Below are 23,676 nucleotides of genomic sequence, written 5' to 3' on the forward strand. Positions count from 1 at the left end.
TTTATTCTGTATTTCTTTAACTACATATTATTTATCTAATACCTATTTTTTACTTATTAAAAATTGCACGGTTGGTTAGGGCTTGTAAGTAAGAATTTCACTGTAGGTTCTACACCTGTTGTATTTGGCGTACCTGACAAACTTTGATTTGATTTTTAATATTTTGCTGTTAAAATTGCAGAGTTGCTGGCAGGGCCAAATAATGACAGGCTATCACACATTTGTACAAACATTTGAATAAGTGTACCAAATCCCGATTCATACATTACGTAACATAAATATCAAGTGAAATGATCCTGTCGTTAAGGGGTCAAGTGCTGAATAGTGTCATCACAAGCTATAAAGTACTTTCTAGGTGTCCTTCATGGTCATTTGGATGTTTCATCTGTACTTATGGCCATTTACTCATTGGAGCACTAACAGTACATAGCATTTTACCTCCAATGTTCATTGTGAGTGAAGGGTAAAGAGACAAAGAACAGTGAAAGCCAAGGGAGAGAGGGGGAGGGTACTGGACGTGCTTTGATGTCATGACAAAGACCATGCAAGAATGTCTACACCTATAAAAAAAGGCTCAGTACACATTTCAGCATACATTTCTAGGAGAAATGTCAGTATTTGTCTTAAGAAAAACTGAAGGCATCATGGAAAAAACTAACAAGGGTTTTGTGTTAGAAAAGTGTTTGAAAATGTTGAAGAGGGTAAAGTATACTCATGATGACTGTAATGGGTTTGTAGTGGGACAGAGAATAACAATTACACCAAGGGTTATTCTGGGTGGGCTGGGCTCCATGAAAGAGTCAAATATTTAGTGTCACAGCCGGACGCCCTCAGCATAGGCAGACAAACCAGCAAGACAGGAAGAGCAACGAAAAACACCACTACCGAGGCTGCTCAACAGGACTGTAAATATGATTGATTTATTCACCAGATCGCTATATAATGTTCAAAAGTATTACAGTGAGCTCACACAAAAAAAAAATAAACAGCATATAAAAAGACAACTTTATAACCGCCACCACAACTAACAGTAAGAAGATTTTAAAGCAAGATCTAAAAAAATGAAAGATCTGATGGCACCTTAAAAGTTTGTCACAAATACAGAATCAATAGTTTTGACTGACATTCATTTGATGTAATTTGAGTCAAAAATTAGTTTGAAAATAAGTTGACCATTTGTTTAACTTCCCATTTGGTGTGGATGGATTGAGTCATTCATCGGTATGTCTCAGGAGAACCACCTCATTTAGTCCTTTTTCATAGAAACAGGCTGCGGATTGCACTTGTGGTCTGAATAAGTAGGTAACAGTTAGCCTTTAAAACTAGGCATGCAATCCCATACGACCATGCTTTTAACAGACATACAGTACCAGTCAAAAGTTTGGACACACCTACTCATTGAGGGTTTTGTGAAGACATCAAAAAACTATGAAATAACACACGTGGAATCATGTAGTAACCCCAAAAATTATTTTGATTTGTTTAACACTTTTTTGGTTACTACATGATTCCATGTGTTATTTCATAGTTGATGTCTTCACTATTATTCTACGATGTAGAAAATAGTAAAAAAATAAAGAAAAACCCTGGAATGAGTAGGTGTCCAAACTTTTGACTGATACTGTATACAATCATTGGCAGGAATACCAAGTACATGATGCTGCTCTGCAAAGAGCTTAAGAGGCTCACTAGCAGATCCCACAACAGGTAAATGTCACTGACTGAGCAAAGCCATAAACCATTTAACAGTACAAAATCCTAATAAAATGTGGGCAATAGACCATGTGTATGCTGTACATCATTAACGACGTTGGTATTCTTAACTCAAATGAAGCCACATTGTCTGACTGATCATAAACTTACTGTAAGTTCATTTGATTTTTACTCACCTAAACCATTAAAGGGATAGTTCGTTATTTTAGCAGAGGCCCTTTATTTACTTCCCCAGAGTCAGATGAACTCATGGAAGTCTAGGTAGTTTCGCGAGCCAAGGCTAACTAGCGTTAGCGCAATGACTGGAAGTTTATGCGAACAGCTAGCATCCAGTCATTGCGCTAATGCTAGATAACAATTGTGCTAATGCTATTTAATAACTTCCTTAAAACTGCATGCAGGTACATACAAATGGTATCCACCAGTTAATCGGACTCTGGGGAAGTAGATGGAAGGCCTCATTACCAAAATCCTGAACTACTCCTTTAAATGTGTTGAACCCATGACATCTCCAATGATTATGAAAAATCAAGGTAGGTACCCTCCATAAAATTCACCATAGAAAATATCTCTTTGAACAGCTAAAAATGTCCCATTTAATTAATTGGCATCAATACAGGAGTCTGAGGTAATAATGATTGAAATATTAGTATTCCTATGAGGGGCTGGCTAGTGAGCTACATATTTGTATTTAGTATTACAGAAAATGTTAAATGTTTTTGCTGTAAATCTATATATAAAATTGATACTTCACCAATGAGGAAAAATAATAATAATAATAAAAAGCCATTTATTTTTCACACAGCACCCGCACATACCGGTATGTATACCCTTCCATCCTAATAACACCTTAATAAATGAGCCCCTGAAAAAAAATAATCCCTGAATAGAACCAAAAACACACACTAAAAAGGTCTCTGAACAGTGGTTGTAAAACTCGCGCTGATAGCTCCAGTGTGTTGGAAGGCTGAGGCAGGCACAGCAGTGTTTTAGGCTAGTTAGATAACATGAGGCACACTCAGTCGATCTCTGGCATGCACCTGCAACATTTGGCCATTCTGCTCTGCTTCTTGGGTTCCCTGAAGCCATCACTGTCCCCTGCGTCCAGCAGTCCATCCTGGTAGTTACCATACTCAGCAATGGCATCCTCCACTCGTGTGATGTAGAGCCAGCTAATGATCACGCCCAAGAACTGCAAACACAAGGAGATTCAGAGATGCGAAATAGAGTATTGAACTACACCCTTGTTGAAGATGACCTTGCTTTAGCAAGCACTAGTTCAATGTCAAATCAAATTGTATTTGTCACATACACATGGTTAGCAGATGTTAAAACAAGTGTAGCGAAATGCTTGTGCTTCTGGTTCTGACTGTGCAGTAATATCTCACAAGTAATCTCACAGTTCCCCAACAACTACCTAATACAAACAAATCTAAAGGGGTGAATGAGAATATGTACATGTAAGTATATGGATGAGCGATGGCCGAGCGGCATAGGCAAGGTGCAATAGATGGTATAAAATACAGTATATACATCTGATATGAGTAATGTAAGATATGTAAACATTATTAAAGTGGCATTATTTAAAGTGGCATTGTTTAAAGTGACTAGTGATCCATTTGTTACAGTGGCCAGTGACAGGGTCTCAGTGGAGGCAGCAGCCTCTGAGTTAGTGATAGCTGTTGAACAGTCAGATGGCCTTGAGATAGAAGTTGTTCTTCAGTCTCTCGGTCCCTCCTGTACCGACCTCGCCTTCTGGATGGTAGCGGTGTGAACAGGCAGTGGATTGGGTTGTTGTTGTCTTTGAGTATCCTTTTTGCCTTCCTGTGACATCGGGGTGCTGTAGGTGTCATGGAGGGCAGGTAGTTTGCCCCCCGGTGATGCGTTGTGCAGACCGCACCACCCTCTGGAGAGCCTTGCGGTTGAGGGCGAAGCAGTTGCCGTACAGCCCGACAGGATGCTCTCGATTGTGGATCTGTTAAAGTTAGTCAGGGTTTTTGGTGACTAGCCACATTTCATCCTCCGGAGGTTGAAGAGGTGCTGTTGCGCCTTCTTCATCAATGTCTGTGTGGGTGGACTATTTGAGTTTGTCGTTGATGTGTATGCTGAGGAACTTAAAACGTTCCACTTTCTCCACTGCTGTCCCTTCGATGTGGATAGGGGGGTGCTCCCTCTGCTGTTTCCTGATGTCCACGATCATCTCCATTGTTTTGTTGATGTTGAGTGAGAAAGATTGGGGTACTTTGGATCTACAGTGCATTACCGACCACTGGGGGAGGTGGTTGTCAATAAGCAATTTGTTCTGTTTCACATCATGACATTTTGTCCTTGATACAAAATACATTTCAAAAACGTTAAAATTATCTGAAGCATGCATTTAATCAAAAGCACAGACCTGAGACAGACGACAGCTACAATGATCTATGAACAGACAGCCACAGCTTGTGCAGATTCTAGAGCTTAAGCTACATTATGTTCTCTTACTGTCAGCAACCTCTTAGACGGTATCCTTGTGGGTGTATGTTGAAAGTATTCAACATAACATCAGTAGAAGTGCTGTAGCCAGCAAGTCAAGTCAGCTATATCATTTTAGTTTCATAACTCATTGACTGAGGGGTCTGAAACTCAGACATAAGAAAAGTCTTGAACAGATGGCTAATCAAATCTTAATGCTGTCTGTCCACCTGTTCAACCTTGGCCTGTTTCAAATAAACAGGTATCTGACAACTTCTCGAAAACGATGTGCAGAAGTCCATGTGTTGTTGTCATTCTGGATGGCCAGATAGCGAGCAACAATGACAAGAAGCTGCCATGTGAGGAATCGTAGGTGCCTCGTTTCAGCTAGTTTTATCTTGTTGTTGATGTCTTGTTTTGAGGTGTTTTAACTCAAATTCGCTAACTAGCCACCAGTTGTAACAATGTATTTGAGAGACAAGTACTGATTTGTGCAAATGTATTTACATTTTCATTGTCAACAATCTAAACCAACCCTGTCTGTTTAACCCCATAGTCGCGCATAAAACGGGTTTGCTGCTCAACAACCAACCCGTCTATGAAAACCAACCTCATTTTATCCGACAGTCTCAAAGTATATAATGTACAGTATGTGGGAGGATTGTTCAAATGACTAGATTACATTGAATGATTAATCCTATGTGGCAACATCAATAAAGCATTAGTAGCTCAATCGAAATACCCTCAAATCAATAACATGGGATCTCAGGGAAAGACTTGATTCGACGACTCACTCTTGCCTACATATACTATAGCTTCAGGTGGTAGAGATCATCATTTATTCCCAGAGACAGGCAGCCACAGCTCCTTCCAATCAATAGAAAGTGAGTAGACAATGGACTTATTGATTAAAAGTGCCAGTCAGAAGACTTAACCCTTTTTAGAGCCACTTACTGTGAAAAATAGTTGTCTTTAGTCAATACTGTCTTTAGTCAATACTGTCAATACTGTCTTTAGTCAATACTGTCTTTAGTCAATACTGTCTTTAGTCAATACTGTCTTTAGTCAATACTGTCTTTAGTCAATACTGTCAATACTGTCTTTAGTCAATACTGTCTTTAGTTAATACTGTCTTTAGTCAATACCCTCCAAGTTGTGTTCCCTCCAATGCTACATGTGATTGTAAATATGGGGAACCATCTACAGGGCCTTCAGAAAGTATTCACACCACTTTACTTTTGCCACATTTTGTTGTGTTACAGCCTGAACTTAAAAGTAATTCAACTTAAATTATTGGTCACTGGGGCTTACCATAATGTCAAAGTGGAATTATGTTTAAAAAACATTTTTTTTACCAGTTAATTCAAAATGAAACAACCCTGAAATGTCTTGAGTCAATAAGTATTCAACCCATTTGTGTAGTAAAAATAAAGAAACCCTGTAAGGAGTAAGTGTGTCCAAACTTTTGACTGGTACTGTATATAGTTATTAAATATGATGACGTTGAATCAACGTAGAAAACTGTTGGGATATACTAAAAGTAAAGGGAATATAATATTTTTTTCATCCAACTTTTAACCTAAATCCAATGTCATGGTGACATTTTTTGTTGTTTTGACTTGAATTCATGTTACTTGACAACTCAACCGAATGTAAATCGAAAATAGACATCTGATAGACAAATGACATCTGTGCCCAGGGGGTTGTGTTTTGAAAGGAGATCTGTAGTATTTTCTTAATTGGCTCAAAATTATGGGGGAGGTGAAAATGTAGCCAAAAGAATTCTAATTATTTAATATTTAAAACAACAAAAGTCTCTCTAGATAAACTTAAAATTGTATTTGTATTCCTTGTTTTCAGAGGAACAGATTGCATTTGGACACATAATTAACATGTGACGAATTCTGTCCTTCACAACAAAGTCTCAAAGACACTGACACATACAATTTTCAAACTTATTGGTAACCAAAGAACAATCTCTATCTTTAAATATCTACAAAGGTGTATCCCTATAGCGCTCTCCATCCCTTTTTCTACAAGATACAAGTGGTAATATTGCTAATAAAACATAGCTAATTAACAGGACATTTTATGGAGCATGTGGTGAAGCAAGGCTCGTGGGACCATTATGAAACACCTTCTCATCTGCACTTAAGTGCCTAACTAATCACAGCTATGGTAGATGAGCATTTAAGTTACAAACAACGAAGCCCTTCAGGTTCCCTTACTCATCAAGGTCACACTTCAACAGAGAGGCTTAAACATCGAACCTACATGGACAACAATAGAATTCTTCAATGCATTCAGCTCAAGTCAGTTATTGAGAAGATTCTTGCTTATGTCCCCCAACCTCCCTTACCCCAAAACGGCCTCATGATTAGTTCTAAGCTGTAAGGGTGGAACAAGTTATACACTCATCGAGACTCACTGCTGTGGAAATACTGCTCTGTCTATAAGACAGTGGAAAACAACAAATTAAAGCTATGTCTCCATAGGGAATTCATGTGTATGGGGAGATCAACCAAATATGTATTCTATGCAGTGGAGAAGCATTCCTAACTGGGAGGCCCATCCAGCACGCCAAACCCACTCATATTCAGAATGTATATACAGCGCATTTGGAAAGTATTTAGACCCCTTGCCTTTTGCACAGTTTGTTACATTACAGCCTTATTCTGAATGGATTACATTTTAAAACAGCTCATCAATCTAGACACAATACCCCATACTGACAAGGTGAAAATAGGTTTTTAGACATGTTTGCAAATGTATTAAAAAAACAATACCTAATTTACACAAGTATTCAGACCCTTTGCTGTGAGACTCAAAATTGAGCTCAGGTGCATCCTGTTTCTATTGATTATCCTTGAGATGTTTCTACAACTTGATTGGACTCCACCTGTGGTAAATTCAATTGATTGGATATGATTTGGAAAAACACACCACTGTCTATATAAGGTCCCATAGTTGACAGTGTACGTCAGAGCAAAACCCAAGCCATGAGGTCAAAGCAATTGTCCGTAGAGATCAAAGACAGGATTGTGTCGAGGCACAGATCTGGGGAAGGGTACCAAAATATGTCTGCAGCATTGAAGGTCCCCAAGGACACAGTGGCCTCCATCATTCTTAAAATAAAGATATCGTTTGGAACCACCAAGACTCTTCCTAGAGCTGGCCGCCCAGGCAAACTGAGCAATCGGGGTAGAAGGGTCTTGGTCAGAGAGGTGACCAAGAACCCGATGGTCACTGACAGAGATCCAGAGTTCCTCTGTTGAGATGAGAAAACCTTCCATAAGGACAACCACCTCTGAAGCCCTCCACCAATCAGGCCTTTATGGTAGAGTTGCCAGACGGAAGGCACTCCTCAGTAAAAAAGGCACAAGACAGCCCACTAGGAGTTTGCCAAAAGGCACCTAAAGGACTCTCATGGAGCCCTGTTTCATAATATTACCTTTTGTCCAAGCTGCTTGCCGTAGTTCTGAAGTAATTGCGAGAAAAAAAACAGGCCTTATTTCAGGGCATTTTTCACCCTGTCACCTCCTATTAGTTACATTTGTGCCAACAGCTAGAATAACTCAAAAAGCTCTTAATACGATCTGAGAAACTACGCTCACAGAATTTGAAGGTGTAAATTCAATGTTGCACATTTGTCCCATTTTCCCTCTGTCCTTGATAATATGGACATGGAATTGGAAACCAATAGACAGTGTCTAATGTGCCAATCCATGACTTGTTCTGAGAGGCTGAGTTTAGAAACTGATAAGGAGGATGCATCCTCCTCTCTGGTCAAGATATGAGACCACTATAGATGAGACCACTATAGATGAGACCACTATAGATGAGACCACTATAGATGAGACCACTATAGATGAGACCACTATAGATATAGTTGAAGTCGGAAGATTACATACACCTTAGCCAAATACATTTAAACTCAGTTTCACAATTCCTGACATTTAATACTAGTAAAGATTCTCTGTCTTATGCCAGTTAGGATCACCACTTTATTGTAAGAATGTGAAATGTCAGAATAATAGTAGAGAGAATGCTTAATTTTAGCTTTTATTTCTTTCATCACATTCCCAGTGGGTCAGAAGTTTACATACACTCAATTAGTATTTGGTAGCATTGCCTTTAAAATTGTTTAACTTGGGTCAAAAATTTCAGGTAGCCTTCCACAAGCTTCCCACAATAAGTTGGGTGAATTCTGGCCCATTCCTCGTGACAGAGCTGGTAAATCTGAGTCAGGTTTGTAGGCCTCCTTGCTCGCACACACTTTTTCAGTTCTGCCCACAAATTTTCTATAGGATTGAGGTTGGGGCATTGTGATGGTCACTCTAATACCTTGACTTTGTTGTTCTTAAGCCATTTTGCCACAACGTTGGAAGTATGCTTGGGGTCAGTGTCCATTTGGAAGACCCATTTGCGACCAAGCTTTAACTTCCTGACTGATGTCTTGAGATGTTGCTTCGATATATCCACAATTTTCTTTCCTCATTGATGCCATCTATTTTGTGAAGTGCACCAGTCCCTCCTGCAGCAAAGGACCCCCACAACATGATGCTGCCAACGCCGTGCTTCACGATTGGGATGGTGTTCTTCGGCTTGCAAGCCTTCCCCTTTTTCCTTCCCCCAGTTGTTGGAAAAATGACTTGTGTCATGCACAAAGTAGATGTCCAAACCGACTTGCCAAAACTATAGTTTGTTAACAAGAAATGTGTGGAGTGGTTGAAAAACTAGTTTTAATGCCTCCAACCTAAGTGTATGTAAACTTCCAACTTCAACTGAAAATTATAAATATGAGTCCATTATAGAAACCGATAAACTCCACCACAAAAAAAATCTGTGTAATAGGATACATTTATGAACTAAAACAATTTCTAAAAGTGACTTCCTAAATCACACATGAAAGAGCTCACAATATAACTGAACACCTTCCATCTGTCAATAATCACTGGCATTTTTTCATAACGTTATGTGGAAACCTGTACCTGCCTTCTGCTAGAGCCATTAACCAAGGTTCTGAGCCCACGACATCGCTGTGTTAATCATTAACTGTGTAATATTGGTGAACATCAGATGTCAGTCTGACATGGTGGTGAACCCTTACCTGGGGGAATAAGATGCCAAGCAGCAAGCCTGCCATTATCTTATAGTTATCCATGAGCCAGATGAAGACAGCATCAGTACAACCTCTGATGTAGATGACGTTCTGCAAGGCCAGCCTCTGACAGGAGGGACAGAATGTAGTGTAAACATGTGAATGGCAGGCCTTTATGAGGATAGGGGTTCTGCAGCATCCTCAGCACCACTACTTGTAGCCTTCCTAACAAAATACATGAGGTTTTTAACTTGGTCAACATAAATAATATTCATAATTTTGGCTTTGACCGAAACACATTTAGATGCATCTGTAAATGATGGGCAAATCAACAATCATGGATATAGTCTACTGAGAAGGGACAGGAATAGGAATGGTGGGGGTGGAGCACTGTACATTCAGAATCATATACCTTTTAAGAGGAGGGATGACCTTAATGTAGGTCAAATAGAGGCACTATGGGCTCAGGTACATCTGCCTCACCAGGCACCCATATTGGTAGGATGTGTGTATAGACCTCCTAGCTCTAAGCTGTCCTATCTGGATGACTTATGTACTGGGTTTGACCAGACCACAGATAGCAACAGAGATGTATTTGTATTGGGTGATTTTACTATAAATTGGAAGGATCACAATAATTTGAATAGAACAAAACTGATGAGATATGCCAAGAACTGTGATTTGAAACAAATGGTTAATGATACTACTAGATCATCAATTAAGTTGGGTCATCGTTCAGACACATGCATTGATCTGATTTTCTGTAATATACCATTGCAATGCTTAAAATCCAGATCAATGCCAGTGGGCTGGACAGACCATAATATTGTGACCATAACCATGAACACCAAGGTTCCAAAGAAACCCCCTAGGATTGTGGTTAAGAGAAATATTAAAACATTTAATCATGAACTATTTCTAAATTATTTGGCTGCTGTACCCTGGGAGCTGATTTATCTAGAGGATGATTTAAATCACGCTATAGAATGTTTTATTGATTTGCTCACTGAGGTAATGGACCATCATGCCCCTATAAGAAAGAGTACAGTTGGTGCCCGTCCATCTCCATGGATTAATGATGAACTGGGTGAGGCTTTTTCTCAAAGAAATATGGCAAAAGTCTTAGCAGCCAAGTCAAAATTAGAAATTGATGAACAGAATTATAGAACATTGCGTAATTATGCAGTTAAATTGAATCGAAAGGGGAAAAAAAGTTGTTACAGCAATGCTTTTACTGATTGTAAAAATGATTCTAAAAAAGGTATGGAACACAGTTAAGGGCTTACTTGCTACATCTATCTCATCATGCCCATCTAGTGTGGAGGTTGACAGGAGAATAATAACAAAACCAGTTGATATTGCCAATCATTTCGCAGATTTTTTTTACAAAGAAAATTAAATTTACTGAGCAACAATGTAAACATACATTCTTCCAAACAAGCTATTGTCCAATGGATTGATGATCATATTATGAGCAACAAGATCTGCTCTTTTAGTCTGCAAACGGTGTCAGTGGAGGAGGTGTTAAACCTATTGAAGTCATTACCTGATGGTAAATCTACAGGTTATGGTCTTATGGACAACTTTTTGCTTCGCTGTGCTGCTCCACAGATTGCAGTTCCACTGAGATACATATTTAATTGGTCACTGGAAAAGGGGATGTTTGCAAATGTATGGAAGCATGCTAAACTGTCCTATTCCGAAAGACTGCAAAGAACCCATTACTCCTGCCAATAGTCGACCAATTAGTCTCCTCCCTACACTCAGTAAGATATTGGAAGGTATTGTGAGTAGACGAATGTGGGAGTATATGGAAAAGAATGATCTGATTACAGCCAATCAGCATGCTTATCGTAAAAAACATTCCACTACCACTGCATTGGTTGACATGACTGACCAGTGGCTCAATGCTATGGATAATGGCAGGTTTGTGGGTGTACTATTGTTAGATTTCAGTGCAGCATTTGATTTAGTGGATCATGAAATAATTTTGACCAAATTAATGCATTATGATTTTAAGGAGGTAGCATTGAATTGGGTACAGTCATATCTAACTGACAGGAAACAGTCCACCTATATCAATGGTTAATTTTCTTCCCCTCATGTGTTAAACTGTGGAATACCACAGGGCAGCTGCCTTGGGCCACTTCTATATTTCATATATACCAACGACCTTCCCTATGCCTTAGCCAAAACTCAAGCTACTATATTTGCAGATGATACTACAATTTATGCAGCAAGACAATCGGTTCAACAGGTACAGCAAGCTTTACAAGGAGATTTGGAGAATATTAGGGAGTGGGTTTGGATTGTTTTAAGGTGTAGATATGGTTCTTCTGTTGCAGTCATGCACAGTGTTCTTGGTTGGTCATCAATCAACAAGAAAATTGAAAAAAAACATGCTTATTTTATTTCATAATATACATAATTTAAAACGGCTAAGTTCTATTCACAACGGTATTCATTTGGTAAGAGACAGACATTCCGTAAATACTAGGAATAGATTGTCCACCATCTATGCGTTATCCAGACAGAAAAGAGAAATAGGCAAAAGAACATTTTGATTTAGAGCAATAAAGAAATGGAATAAATTAACTGAGCAAGCTAGAAACCTTTCAATATATAAATGTAAACATTATTTTAAAACTAGTTAAATATAATACATAGAAAAGCTGTGGGACTGTAGTAGATGAAGAATCAATATTTTTTTAGATTGAGTATTTATTGGGTCATTATGTTATAGTATATTCTGTAGGTTTGTATTAGTGTGATATGTGAAAATGTGTTTGTATTATAAATTGTATTTTAATGTTTAAGGACTCTTGGAAGATTAGTTGAAATGGGGACTAAAAGAAATCCAAATAAAATGAAATAAAAAATAATTAACTTCCCGCGGCTATGAATACATGTGATATGGTCTTTCAGATATGTTTAAAAAGCAAAGATTAATTTGACACTTTGGTTATTGGCCGGCACTGTTCCTTTGTATGACAGCGGTACACATACGTTTCACATTTAGACTTTCACATTTAGAAATTGAGCCGGTGAGAGACACTGAGACAACATCTCGATCAGACAGTCTTACCTCATTTTCAAGGACCTTATATCCACATAGTGTGTTGGCAACTTCATTGGGCTGAAAAGGAGCAACATAATACTATGTCAAAGGGATGTAACATATTTCTGAACATTATTGGCAGGTTACACAAGCATATCTGAAGTTAGGATACATCTTTTGATGAGGATTATCCAAATAATTTGGCATTTAAGAATCAACAATCTCCACTTGCTTTTCTCAAACAGAGAATCAAAACAGTCTGATGCTTGTGTGTACAAAGTTGTGGGAAAGTGAATAAAATGTCTAAACGTGGGAACCCTTTGACTTGTCGATCTTCTAAACAGATGTTAGAAATATTAGATCTCATGTCAAAACAGGCTCAGAAGCCCTGGTGTAGTTGAACTATTTTAGAAGTTTGGCCCTTTGGGTAGTAGCCTAGGCAAACATTCCACTCTTTGTCATGCTAATTACACAGAGTACAAGGAGTGGAATGGCAGCAAAACAGGTTCTGGATTTCAGGCTACTTGGCTCATGGGAGTCCAGCTAATAGCTATTATCCTTCAGAGAGAGAGAGCTCACAAAAATCAGTCATCGCATTAGGGAACGCAAAACTCGGCATGTTCATGTTATTAATGGACATGTAGGCCAATATCAAGCCAGAGGACAAGCTCAAAAGAGCAATCAATAAACCTAATTTAAAATATTAGCTAAGACCTTGATTTAAATATTAGTAAGCAATGCTACAGAATGCTCAGTTTTTCAACATTTTTGAAACAAAAGGGAAGTTGAAATAACTTGTTAAACATTGCCAAAACCACCGCTGGGGCCCACAATCCATTAAAAGGTACAAACAGTAGATGATAATAAGTGAGGGAAAACACACAACCCATCAATGCAGCCCTGAATAAGCTACACCAGAGAAATCTACTGTCTTCAGCTTTTTTTCTCTCAAAAACAGACACCTACCTCTTTTTATAGACAAAATTATGCTGTTAGAACTTGTCCATTATATTTTACTTGAATGAATTCCACTTGAATGATAAAGGTATACATTATTGAGGGTATTTTGACAGAAATATCCCTGAGCAACTGTGGTCTTTCAATCTTTTGCTCATTAATGACAGCTACCATGGAGGAGAAAATGTGATATGATAGCCAGCCCATGGGCATTTTGACAGGGATTATTTTGTTTTTGTTTTTTAAATTTGGAAACTTCAGGAGAGTTGCCAAGTACAGGCATTTGAAATGTCAATAGACCGAATTTATGCTTGGCATAAAACGACAAGCACTAAGACCAACGTGGTCCAGGCTGTTTATTTACTCCTTTCAGAGACCGGATTTGAATTGTGGACAAACAATGCAAGATTTTTTGTCTCACACTTTTCTGTGAAGCCTTGTGAGGTGTCAATATCTGGAGTTTAGAGATAAGAGAATACATTAAGCCAGATAGGTAGGGGATTTTCCCTGAAGGTTCTCTGCTACTATATCTCAGATCCCAGCGACTGACTGACTGACTGAATATATATATATATATATATATATATATATTTTTTTTTTAAATGCAACATTTATTTAACTAGGCAAGTCAGTTAAGAACAAATATACAGTATATCACAAAAGTGAGTACACCCCTCACATTTTTGTAAATATTTGAATATATCTTTTCATGTGACAACACTGAAGAAATGACACTTTGCTACAATGTAAAGTAGTGAGTGTACAGCTTGTATAACAGTGTAAATTGTCTGTCCCCTCAAAATAACTCACACAGCCATTAATGTCTAAACCACTGGCAACAAAAGTGAGTACACCCCTAAGTGAAAATGTCCAAATTGGGCCCAATTAGCCATTTTCCCTCCCCGGTGTCATGTGACTCGTTCGTGTTACAAGGTCTCAGGTGTGAATGGGGAGCAGGTGTGTTACATTTTGTGTCATCGCTCTCACACTCCCTCATACTGACTGGTCACTGGAAGTTCAACATGGCACCTCATGGCAAAGAACTCTCTGAGGATCTGATAAAAATAATTGTTGCTCTATATAAAGATGACCTGGGCTATAAGAAGATTGCCAAGACCCTGAAACTGAGCTGCAGGACGGTGGCCAAGGCCATACAGCTGTTTAACTGGACAGGTTCCACTCAGAACAGGCCTCGCCATGGTCGACCAAAGAAGTTGAGTGCACGTGCTCAGCGTCATATCCAGAGGTTGTCTTTGGGAAATAGACGTATGAGTGCTGCCAGCATTGCTGCAGAGGTTGAAGGGGTGGGGGGTCAGCCTGTCAGTGCTCAGACCATACGCCGTACACTGCATCAAATTGGTCTGCATGGCTGTCGTCCCAGAAGGAAGCCTCTTCTAAAGGGGTGGGGGGTTATTTATTTTATCTTGTGTCCTTTACCATTTGTACATTGTTAAAACACTGTATATATATATATATTATATGACATTTGTAATGTCTTTATTGTTTTGAAACTTCTGTATGTGTGATGTTTACTGTTAATTTTTATTGTTTACTTTACATATTCACTTTATATATTATCTACCTTACTTGCTTTAGCAATGTTAACACATGTTTCCCATGCCAATAAAGCCCTTGAATTGAATTGAATTGAATTGAGAGAGAGAGAGAGAGAGAGATGGTAAAGGCTCACATCCACAGACCCATGTTTTGTGAGTGCTACGTCTCCCCTCCCAGAGGGCCGGCGCACCGTGCCCGAGGACAGCCTGACCTGATCATTCCTGGCAGTTCCTGTTGCCAGTCCACCTGTTCCAGCTGATGATCCAGTGCTGCTTTTCTGACTGCAGCTGTGCACCCCTGACCTAACTTCACCTGGCGCGCTACCTTGTCCCGGAAGCCTGCTGATTGGTGGATTGTGCGTACCGTACTTAAACATTCAATTGCTTTCTCAGCAAATGAATAATGCAACGTTTTTTTCACAGTCAGATTTTTTTGGTCAGAGTTCACAACATTAATATTTTCAATAAATGTTTCTATTTAGCTATGACTGAGAACCAAATCACAGCCCCATGATATTGATTAACAAAGATCCCGATGACCCTCTCTCCCCATGTGGAATGCTTCTGGCAATGGTTGATGACATTAAAACAAGTCAAATGTTGACTGCTGCCTCTCACCAGATAAATTAAAAGCTATACAATTGCAAGTATTGCAAGCTGTGATAGTGAATTGTGATGGCATTTGAGCCCCTCGGCCTCAGAAACAATGAAAAACACTTTAAAATGACTGGTTTGTTTTTATATGGAACTGTTAAATCAATAATAAAACATAATGCAAGTCCTTTATACTTCAAAACCTATATTTTGGTCAAAACCTATATTTTGGTTAAAGTACTAAGGACAAGCAAATTGGCTTGTCGCAGTAGTGATGAGTTCTAGTGACATTTTTCAGATTAAGAGATATTTATTTTAAATGCTAGAAAATAAACAATATATTGTATAGCTCAATAAAAGCAAATAAAGCTATTAAAATACTTTAAAACAAATATATATCCAAGTTGTCATTGGTGTTACCAGGGGCTCCCGAGTGGCACAGCGGTCTATGGCACTGCATCTCATTGCTAGAGGCATCACTACAGACCCTGGTTCAATTCCAGGGTGTATCACAACCGGCTGTGATTGGGAGTCCTATAGGGCGGCGCACAATTGGCCCAGCGTTGTCCGGGTTAGGGTTTGGCTGGTGTAGGCAGTCATTGAAAATAAGAATGTGTTCTTACCTGACTTGCCTAGTTAAGTAAAATGTTAAATAAAAAACTACCTTGACAAATCACTTATTACAAAGGTATACAAGGACCTTGAGCATTCCCGCCAGTGGCAAACTTATCAGACGAGGGGTCTATACTAAAGAAATGCATGAGTTAATCCCAGCCTTCTAGTAGGTCATCCATTTGAGGATTCCATTGATCATTTGGTGTGCCTAAATAAGTGTTTTTGGTGTTACTCAATTTAAATTAAGAGAAATTATATTGTGAGCAAAATGATTAAATCATATCACTTTAGTAAACTATTTTGAAATGGTTACCTTAGATTTGAGCATCTGTGGCCTCCATTTAAGAAAATCCTCAATGACCTATTTGTTATTGGTGTTACTACTCCTACTGGTGACACAACGTTATCATCATGATAACAATAGTCGATTTAGAATGGGAAGAGGTACCCAAATAAATTACAATGAAAAGAACGCAATGCCAAAATGCCACCGCAATTCAAGAACGACCCTACTGTTGAATGTAGGGCTCAGAACAACACAGAGGGGAACAAATGTCATAGGAGGCATCTAGAGATACAGAGATAAAATCTGATGAATAGTTTTCGACAAGTATGCAAATGTATTAGGGGACATGCAGTGCTGCTATGGATGTGGTCTCCAATAAGGCGGCAGGTAGCTGAGCGGTTGGAGCGTTAGGCCAGTAACCAAAAGGTTGGTGATTCGAATACCCGAGCTGACAAGGTGAAAAATATGTCGATATGCCCCTTGAGCACTTAACCCTAATCTGCTCCAGAGGTGCCATATGACTATGGCTGACCCCGTAAAACAACACATTTCACTGCACCGGTGTATGTGACAATAAAACATTCTCTGCTGAAACAATACAAGGCTAAACAGTTCAGTTATGAGTGTAAATAACCAAAACCTGATTCAGTTCTTTCCACCAGACACTTGTCAGAAGAAAATGTGAACTTGTGAAATTTTATGTCACTTGGAGAAAACAGTAGCCTCGAGGTTAGAGAGGCGGGCCAGTAACTGGAAGGTTATTGGTTTGAAACACAGGGCTGATGGATAAAAGCAGGCCAGAGTGAACTGCAGTCGGAGGGTTGCTGGCATCATTATCCCCTATGCTACCTACTGCCGTTTTGTCCTTAAGCAAGAAACTCAACCCCCCAAAACTGCTCCACGGTCACCGCTCTGCCGAGTTGACCCTATGTTGCTCCCAGCCTGTCATGTGTGTTTGGTTGGGTACTGTGACAGATTTATTATATTTTTTTCCCTCCAAATTTGCATTAAAATGGATTTAAATAATCTATTATATTGTAATTTGCATTATGAGCTCTCGATGGAAGTGCAGCAGAGACCTTGTTTTCGAGGCAGCAGGTGTAAGGCACTCCACAAGCCAGCGGTCCAGGAGCTGTACAGTTATGGTACATGTTCACTTCCCAGTCTTTGTACTCCTGCCCTCCACAACATTTGAACTGTAAAGACAGAACAACAGACAGAAACAAACATAGTTGTATTAACAATCAAAACAGTTATAGAATGGTAGGCCTATAGCAATATTCCAAAACATCCTGTTTGCAACATCACACTAAAGTAATACTGCAAAAAACCTTTGTGTTATGTTTGGGGGAATTCCAATACAATACTGAGCACCACTCTCCATATATTCAAGCATAGGGGTGGCTGCATCATGCTATGGGTATGCTTGTAATGATTAAGGACTGGGGGGGGGGGGGGGGTTCCAGGATAAAAAAAAAACAGAATGAAGCACAGGCAAAATTCTAGAGGAAAACCTGGTTCAGCTTGCTTTCTACCAGACACTAGGAGATGAAATCACCTTTCAGCAGGACAATAACCTAAAACACAAGGCCAAATCTACACTGGAGTTGCTTACCAAGACAGTGAATGTTCCGGAGTGGCCGAGTTACAGTTTAAACTTAAATCTGCTTGAAAATCTATGGCAAGACCTGAAAATGGTTAACTATTTGACAAAGCTTGAAGAATAAAATAAAAAAAATAATGTGCAAAATATTGTAATATCCAGGTGTGCAAAGCTTTTAGAGACTTACCCAGAAAGACGCAACTATAACCGCTTCCAAACTGCGCTACGCCCCTGGCCTATACCTTGATCCCTCTTTAAAAACGCACAACTTTAAAGCCTTAATTAAGTGGTCAAAAACTATTTTATGCCTACATAGATACACATATCCAATATGTTAACAGGGCCTTACATCATGCACAACAAGTGGCATAACTCAGCTTTACCACACTCTAGCATGACATTTGCTTATACATTATTTTTGAAGCATAGAACTATAGCCTTATAAAGGGCTTTAAATCGTTGTTAGTTTGAACTTCAAGTACAATTTCTAACTTTTCTGCTCTGGTACAGCACGGTTGGTTACACGCGGAGCTTTTGCAATTACTATAACTTACAAGAGCTGAGATACACACTGTGGGTCTGTTTTGTCTTCAAATCTCATACCTTAAAAAGGCTCTTAAAAACACATAGAGCAATTTGCTAGTACCTATTTCAATTAGCTGGATAGGATTCTCTGAATGTTTTCAGTGTACTTTGCCAGATAGCATGATGGGTGTGAAACATCATTTGGTCATTTAGAACCCTGTAAAGTTTCAGTGAAGGGATCAAAATTAACACGGAGGTAAATTCCATATTTTTCTTGAATAATACGGATATTCACTATTCTGCATTCATTCATTGAGCCAACTGCTCTCATGGGGGAATGTATGAATAAATATTAGTCTGCTTTTTTTATTTATTTTTTATGAGCAGCATGATTCCTATGCCCCCAACTCATTTGAATGTCTCTCTGCATCTCAAATGCAGCTAGGGTAATTACCTCAGCATTTAGCTAGTTCCAGTAAACTAGACACTCTTAGTAGAGTGGCTTTTTAAATTGAGATTGTAAGAGAATCGTTTAGAAATCAGGGCATCTTTACCTATGAACATATTTATTCCTGAAGAACCCCCCCCCCACCATGATTGTAATGATGGAGAATTAATGAGGTGGAGTGGCTCTGACTTGATTGAGTTACAAGCACATGAGGTAGAGAGAGCTTGTTTGTGCTTAAGGAGATTAGAAAGTAACCTTTTCTCCAGCAGATTCTACAAGCGCTATGCACCAACTCCATGGTTCACCACAGAGACCATGTAGGCAGTACAGACTAACATAAGAGTGTAGGAACTAACCCAAGATAAAGCAATACTAGGCCTACTCTAGAGATCAAGAAACAAAAACCGGCCTGTGCTAAAAGTTAAATGTTTGTTTTGGACACACGCAAAACCTTGATGCGAAATATCACACCGCGAGCTAGAAATCTAATTCAGCCATCTAGGGTTCTGCCAAAGAGGCTTGAGATACATGCATCCATTTGAGTGCTATTAAAATACCCTGCTATAATTACAGCCATTAGATACATAAGCAACATCTTGGAATAGCAGAGACCTTTGCTTAAAAGCGTAAAGACTGTCATTGAACATTCACAAATGTTTTGCATGTGGTTGCAAACTCATTTTAATAGTGTACCTTTTCACAGTCCTGTGAAGTGAACATTTTTCATGCAAATACATTTGCAGATGTCTCAATCCAGTGGCAGAAAGTCACGTCTCCCTAAAAAGCTGTGCCTCGGACGCCACTAAACCCATCATGAAAGACACCCTACGGTACACAACACAATCATTTCCCCATAGAACCTGCTTCCATCCGAGTGACCACTTCCAGAGGCCGTCTCCAACTTGGCTGGCGAAACGCATCCGAGTTAAAAGCATATTGAACTACACTTACTCCCTCGCACTCTAAAAATAAGTCCAACGTAGACTCAAACACTGTCTAATCTGAAGCAGTTCAACATCTCACCATAAACCTGCACTTAAGAGAAAAAATATCTGTGAAAACCCTGTCAAAGTACCTAGGGGGGGGGGCTGCTACAAACTCTTATTCAATAGTCAGTTTAGAAACAGTTTTCCTTTCTATTGACCTGGAAGGGTTTTCAAGGCTATAGAGGGGACAGCAGCATTCACTCAATGCAGTTGTATTGATTTACCTCCCATCAACAAGTCCAAACTAACACCACTACCTTCCTCAGTGGGGATTCTCAAAGCTCCTGTGTTTGACGTGGTTCAGGATATGTCAAACACGTAACAGTTGGAGAGAATTGAGACAGAATGACACATTAAGATTCTATTATGGGAGACAGACCTGTCCTCCAACATTCACAGAAATAAGTAGTTATTTCCTTCAACGTTTTCCATCCTACAAAATGGCTTGGTGTTGCTCATGGAATAAAATATTTTGAGTATAATGCTCAAAATAAATCCCATTGCTTGTGTTTGATTTAAACATAGGTGACTTTTCGATCATCAGTAGTCCTCCTGTGTACTCAACTCAAAGCAGGGTCGCTGGTGAAAAAGAGTTCAACACATTTGGTCAAGGTTAGGTCTGAGAATGAGAACTCCAAACGCTGCATGGACAGCATCCATCGCCCTCCAACCCAGTAGGAATCTTCTAATTACAAACTGCTCTTCGCCCTTGAGTTGGCCAACCATCATGTCACAAAGTGAATAATCCCAAATTACATTTGATCAACAGAAATGGAGGGAAAAGTTGCCAAACAGTTTCAAAGAAAATCCACTTATTTTTCAAACAGAAATCTTACCTTTCTCTGAACAAAGTCCATGATGTTTTTGAAATCCAGATCATCGTAGTAATTCACCATTCCTTTGCGAATGTTTTTGTTTAAGAGATCCACTGTCTATGGTGGAAAAGTAAAATAGAGGGTGAAATGTATTAAGACTGTAGGATTGAGATATTAGTGTGTAGGCAGTATTATAACAATTGAATAATTCAAAAAAATGGGGAACTCTTTACTGACAGACACTCTCCCTTTATTCCTCCTCTCAATGAAAATCACCTAATTTCAGTCATGAATTATTGATTGAAAATTATCCTGACTTTTGACCATTGGAGGATTAGTTACTGTTGAGTTTTGAAAATGGCAATTCTCTCTACAGATTAGACTAGTCATTGCTGTTTAAACGTTTACCAATACAGATCAAATGGAAGTGTGCTTATCACGCTGATCTTGTTCTTGTCATTGACACATCAGGAAAGGGTCATAATACAAGAAAAAAATGTTAATTCTTTGATTTTGTATTATTGATATCAGCAGATCAAATTAAGGGTCTCACATTCTCAGAAGTTTGTGGCTTAACAATGTAAAGGCCAGAATTTCAAAACGCAATGGTAATTGGAATATCATAGACAATACATTTGAAAATGCCTACATGGAAACCACAAGTGGCAATCTGATATCAAATGTGTGGTTAATATCCATGCCTGATATCAACACAACTGATTTTGTCCCCGCTACATGGACATATTGTAGTGTACACGTTTCATAAACCCCAATGTAAAGCGGCAATCAGCAGTAGAAACAATAACAAAGCGTCACCCAGCCACCGTTTCGGTAAAAAGCTGAAGGATGGGGCTGGAAAAATGTAATAACACTCAGTCATAGACAGAGCCATGCAAGGATCCATGATATGAACATTATAGTTTTCACCATCTTGAGGCTATATAGTGTTTGTTTACATTCCCTTTGTTTACAAACACTGGAGTAAAACAAGCTTATATTTTGGGCTCTCATGAGGCATTTATAAGTTATATTCTTCAGGAAGAAATGTGTACATATCATTAATGTATATGTCCAAAAATGGATGTAGCAGCTGGTGATTGCCCCTTTAAAATCAGAACTTTGCACAAGCCCAGGTAAATGTATCCAATAAGAGATAGCATGTATATAAACTCAGCAAAAAAAGAAACATCCCTTTTTTAGGACCCCGTTTTTCAAAGATCATTTGTAAAAATTCAAATAGCGTCACAGATCTTCATTGTAAAAGGGTTGAAACACTGTTTCCCATGCCTGTTCAATGAACCATAAACAGTTAATGAACATGAACCTGTTGAACGGTCGTAAAGACACTAACAGCTTACAGACGGTAGGCAACTTAGGTCACAGTTATGAAAACTTAGGACACTAAAGAGGCTTTTCTAATGACTCTGAAAAACAGCAAAAGAAATATGCCCAGGGTCCCTACTCATCTGCGTGAACGTGCCTTAGGTATGCTGCAAGGAGACATGAGGACTGCAGTTGTGGCCAGGGCAATAAACTGCAATGTCTGTACTGTGAGATGCCTAAGACAGCGCTACATGGAGACAGGACAGACAGCTGATCGTCCTCGCAGTGGCAGACCACGCGTCACAACACCTGCACAAGATCGGTACATCCGAACATCACATCTGCGGGACAGGTACAGGATGGCAACAACTGCCCGAGTTACATCAGGAATGCACAATCCCTCCATCAGTGCTCAGACTGTCTGCAATAGGCTGAGAGAGGCTGGACTGAGGGCTTGCAGGTCTGTTGTAAGGCAGGTCCTCACCAGACATCACCGGCAACAACGTCGCCTATGGGCACAAACCCATCGTCGCTGGACCAGACAGGACTGGCAAAAAGTGCTCTTCACTGACGAGTTGTGGTTTTGTCTCACCAGGGGTGATGGTAGGATTCGCGTTGATCGTCGAAGGAATGTACTTGTACTCTGGAGCGGGATCGATTTGGAGGTGGAGGGTCCGTCATGTTCTGGGGCGGTGTGTCACAGCATTATTGGACTGAGCTTGTTGTCATTGCAGGCAATCTCAACGCTATGCGTTACAGGGAAGACATCCTCCTCCCACGTGTGGTACCCTTCCTGCAGGCTCATCCTGACATGACAATGCCACCAGCCATACTGCTCGTTCTGTGCATGATTCCCTGCAATACAGGAATGTCAGTGTTCTGCCATGGCCAGCGAAAGGTCCGGATCTCAATCCCATTGAGCATGTCTGGGACCTGTTGGATCAGAGGGTGAGGGCTAGGGCCATTCCACCCAGAAATATCAGGGAACTTGCAAGTGCCTTGGTGGAAGAGTGGGGTAACATCACACAGCAAGAACTGGCAAATCTGGTGCAGTCCATGAGGAGGAGATGCACTGCAGTACTTAATGCAGCTGGTGGCCACACCCGATACTGACTTTTACTTTGATTTGACCCCCCCCCCCTTTGTTCAGGGACACATTTACCAATTTCTGTTAGTCACATGTCTGTGGAACTTGTTCAGTTTAAGTCACAGCTGTTGAATCTTGTTATGTTCATACAAATATTTACATATGTTTAAGGTGGCTGAAAATAAACGCAGTTGACAGTGAGAGGACATTTCTTTTTTTTGCTGAGTTTAGAGATTAATCTCGTAATCATAGATTCTCTCTCAATAATGTGATATAATTGAGATTTACAGTACCTGATGCCTGAAAACCAGAGCCAGGATGCCACCGAGGAGCTCCAGAATAAGACAGACTGTCAAGGTGTAGAGAAACTAAAAAAAAAAACACATTTAAAAAGGTTCATCCACAGAACAGTCAAGTTTAAATGGTTTAATGGACATTTGGTTAGAGTCCTTTTGATCTGAATTTTATTTTTTACTTCATTTAACTAGGCAAGTCAGTAAAGAACAAATTCTTATTTTCAATGATGGCCTAGGAACAGTGGGTTACCTTGTCAGC

At 39.4% G+C, this 23,676-nt stretch overlaps 1 protein-coding gene across 1 annotated transcript in view; it reads right to left on the reverse strand.

Moving 5' to 3' along the window:
* Positions 1–896: 896 nt before the first annotated feature.
* LOC135523435 (tetraspanin-15-like) overlaps positions 897–23,676 on the reverse strand; it is a 33,509-nt gene continuing 10,729 nt past the window's right edge. The window contains exons 3-8 of the mRNA XM_064950105.1: positions 23,415–23,489; positions 20,733–20,828; positions 17,414–17,530; positions 12,354–12,404; positions 9,278–9,394; positions 897–2,905 (exon numbers count right to left, since the gene is read on the reverse strand). Coding sequence (XP_064806177.1) covers positions 2,732–2,905; positions 9,278–9,394; positions 12,354–12,404; positions 17,414–17,530; positions 20,733–20,828; positions 23,415–23,489 — 630 coding nt within the window. The 3' untranslated portion in view covers positions 897–2,731. The remainder of the gene's footprint in view (positions 2,906–9,277; positions 9,395–12,353; positions 12,405–17,413; positions 17,531–20,732; positions 20,829–23,414; positions 23,490–23,676) is intronic.

Source organism: Oncorhynchus masou, chromosome 31 (genome assembly GCF_036934945.1).
Source record: "Oncorhynchus masou masou isolate Uvic2021 chromosome 31, UVic_Omas_1.1, whole genome shotgun sequence".
Lineage (NCBI taxonomy): Eukaryota > Metazoa > Chordata > Actinopteri > Salmoniformes > Salmonidae > Oncorhynchus > Oncorhynchus masou.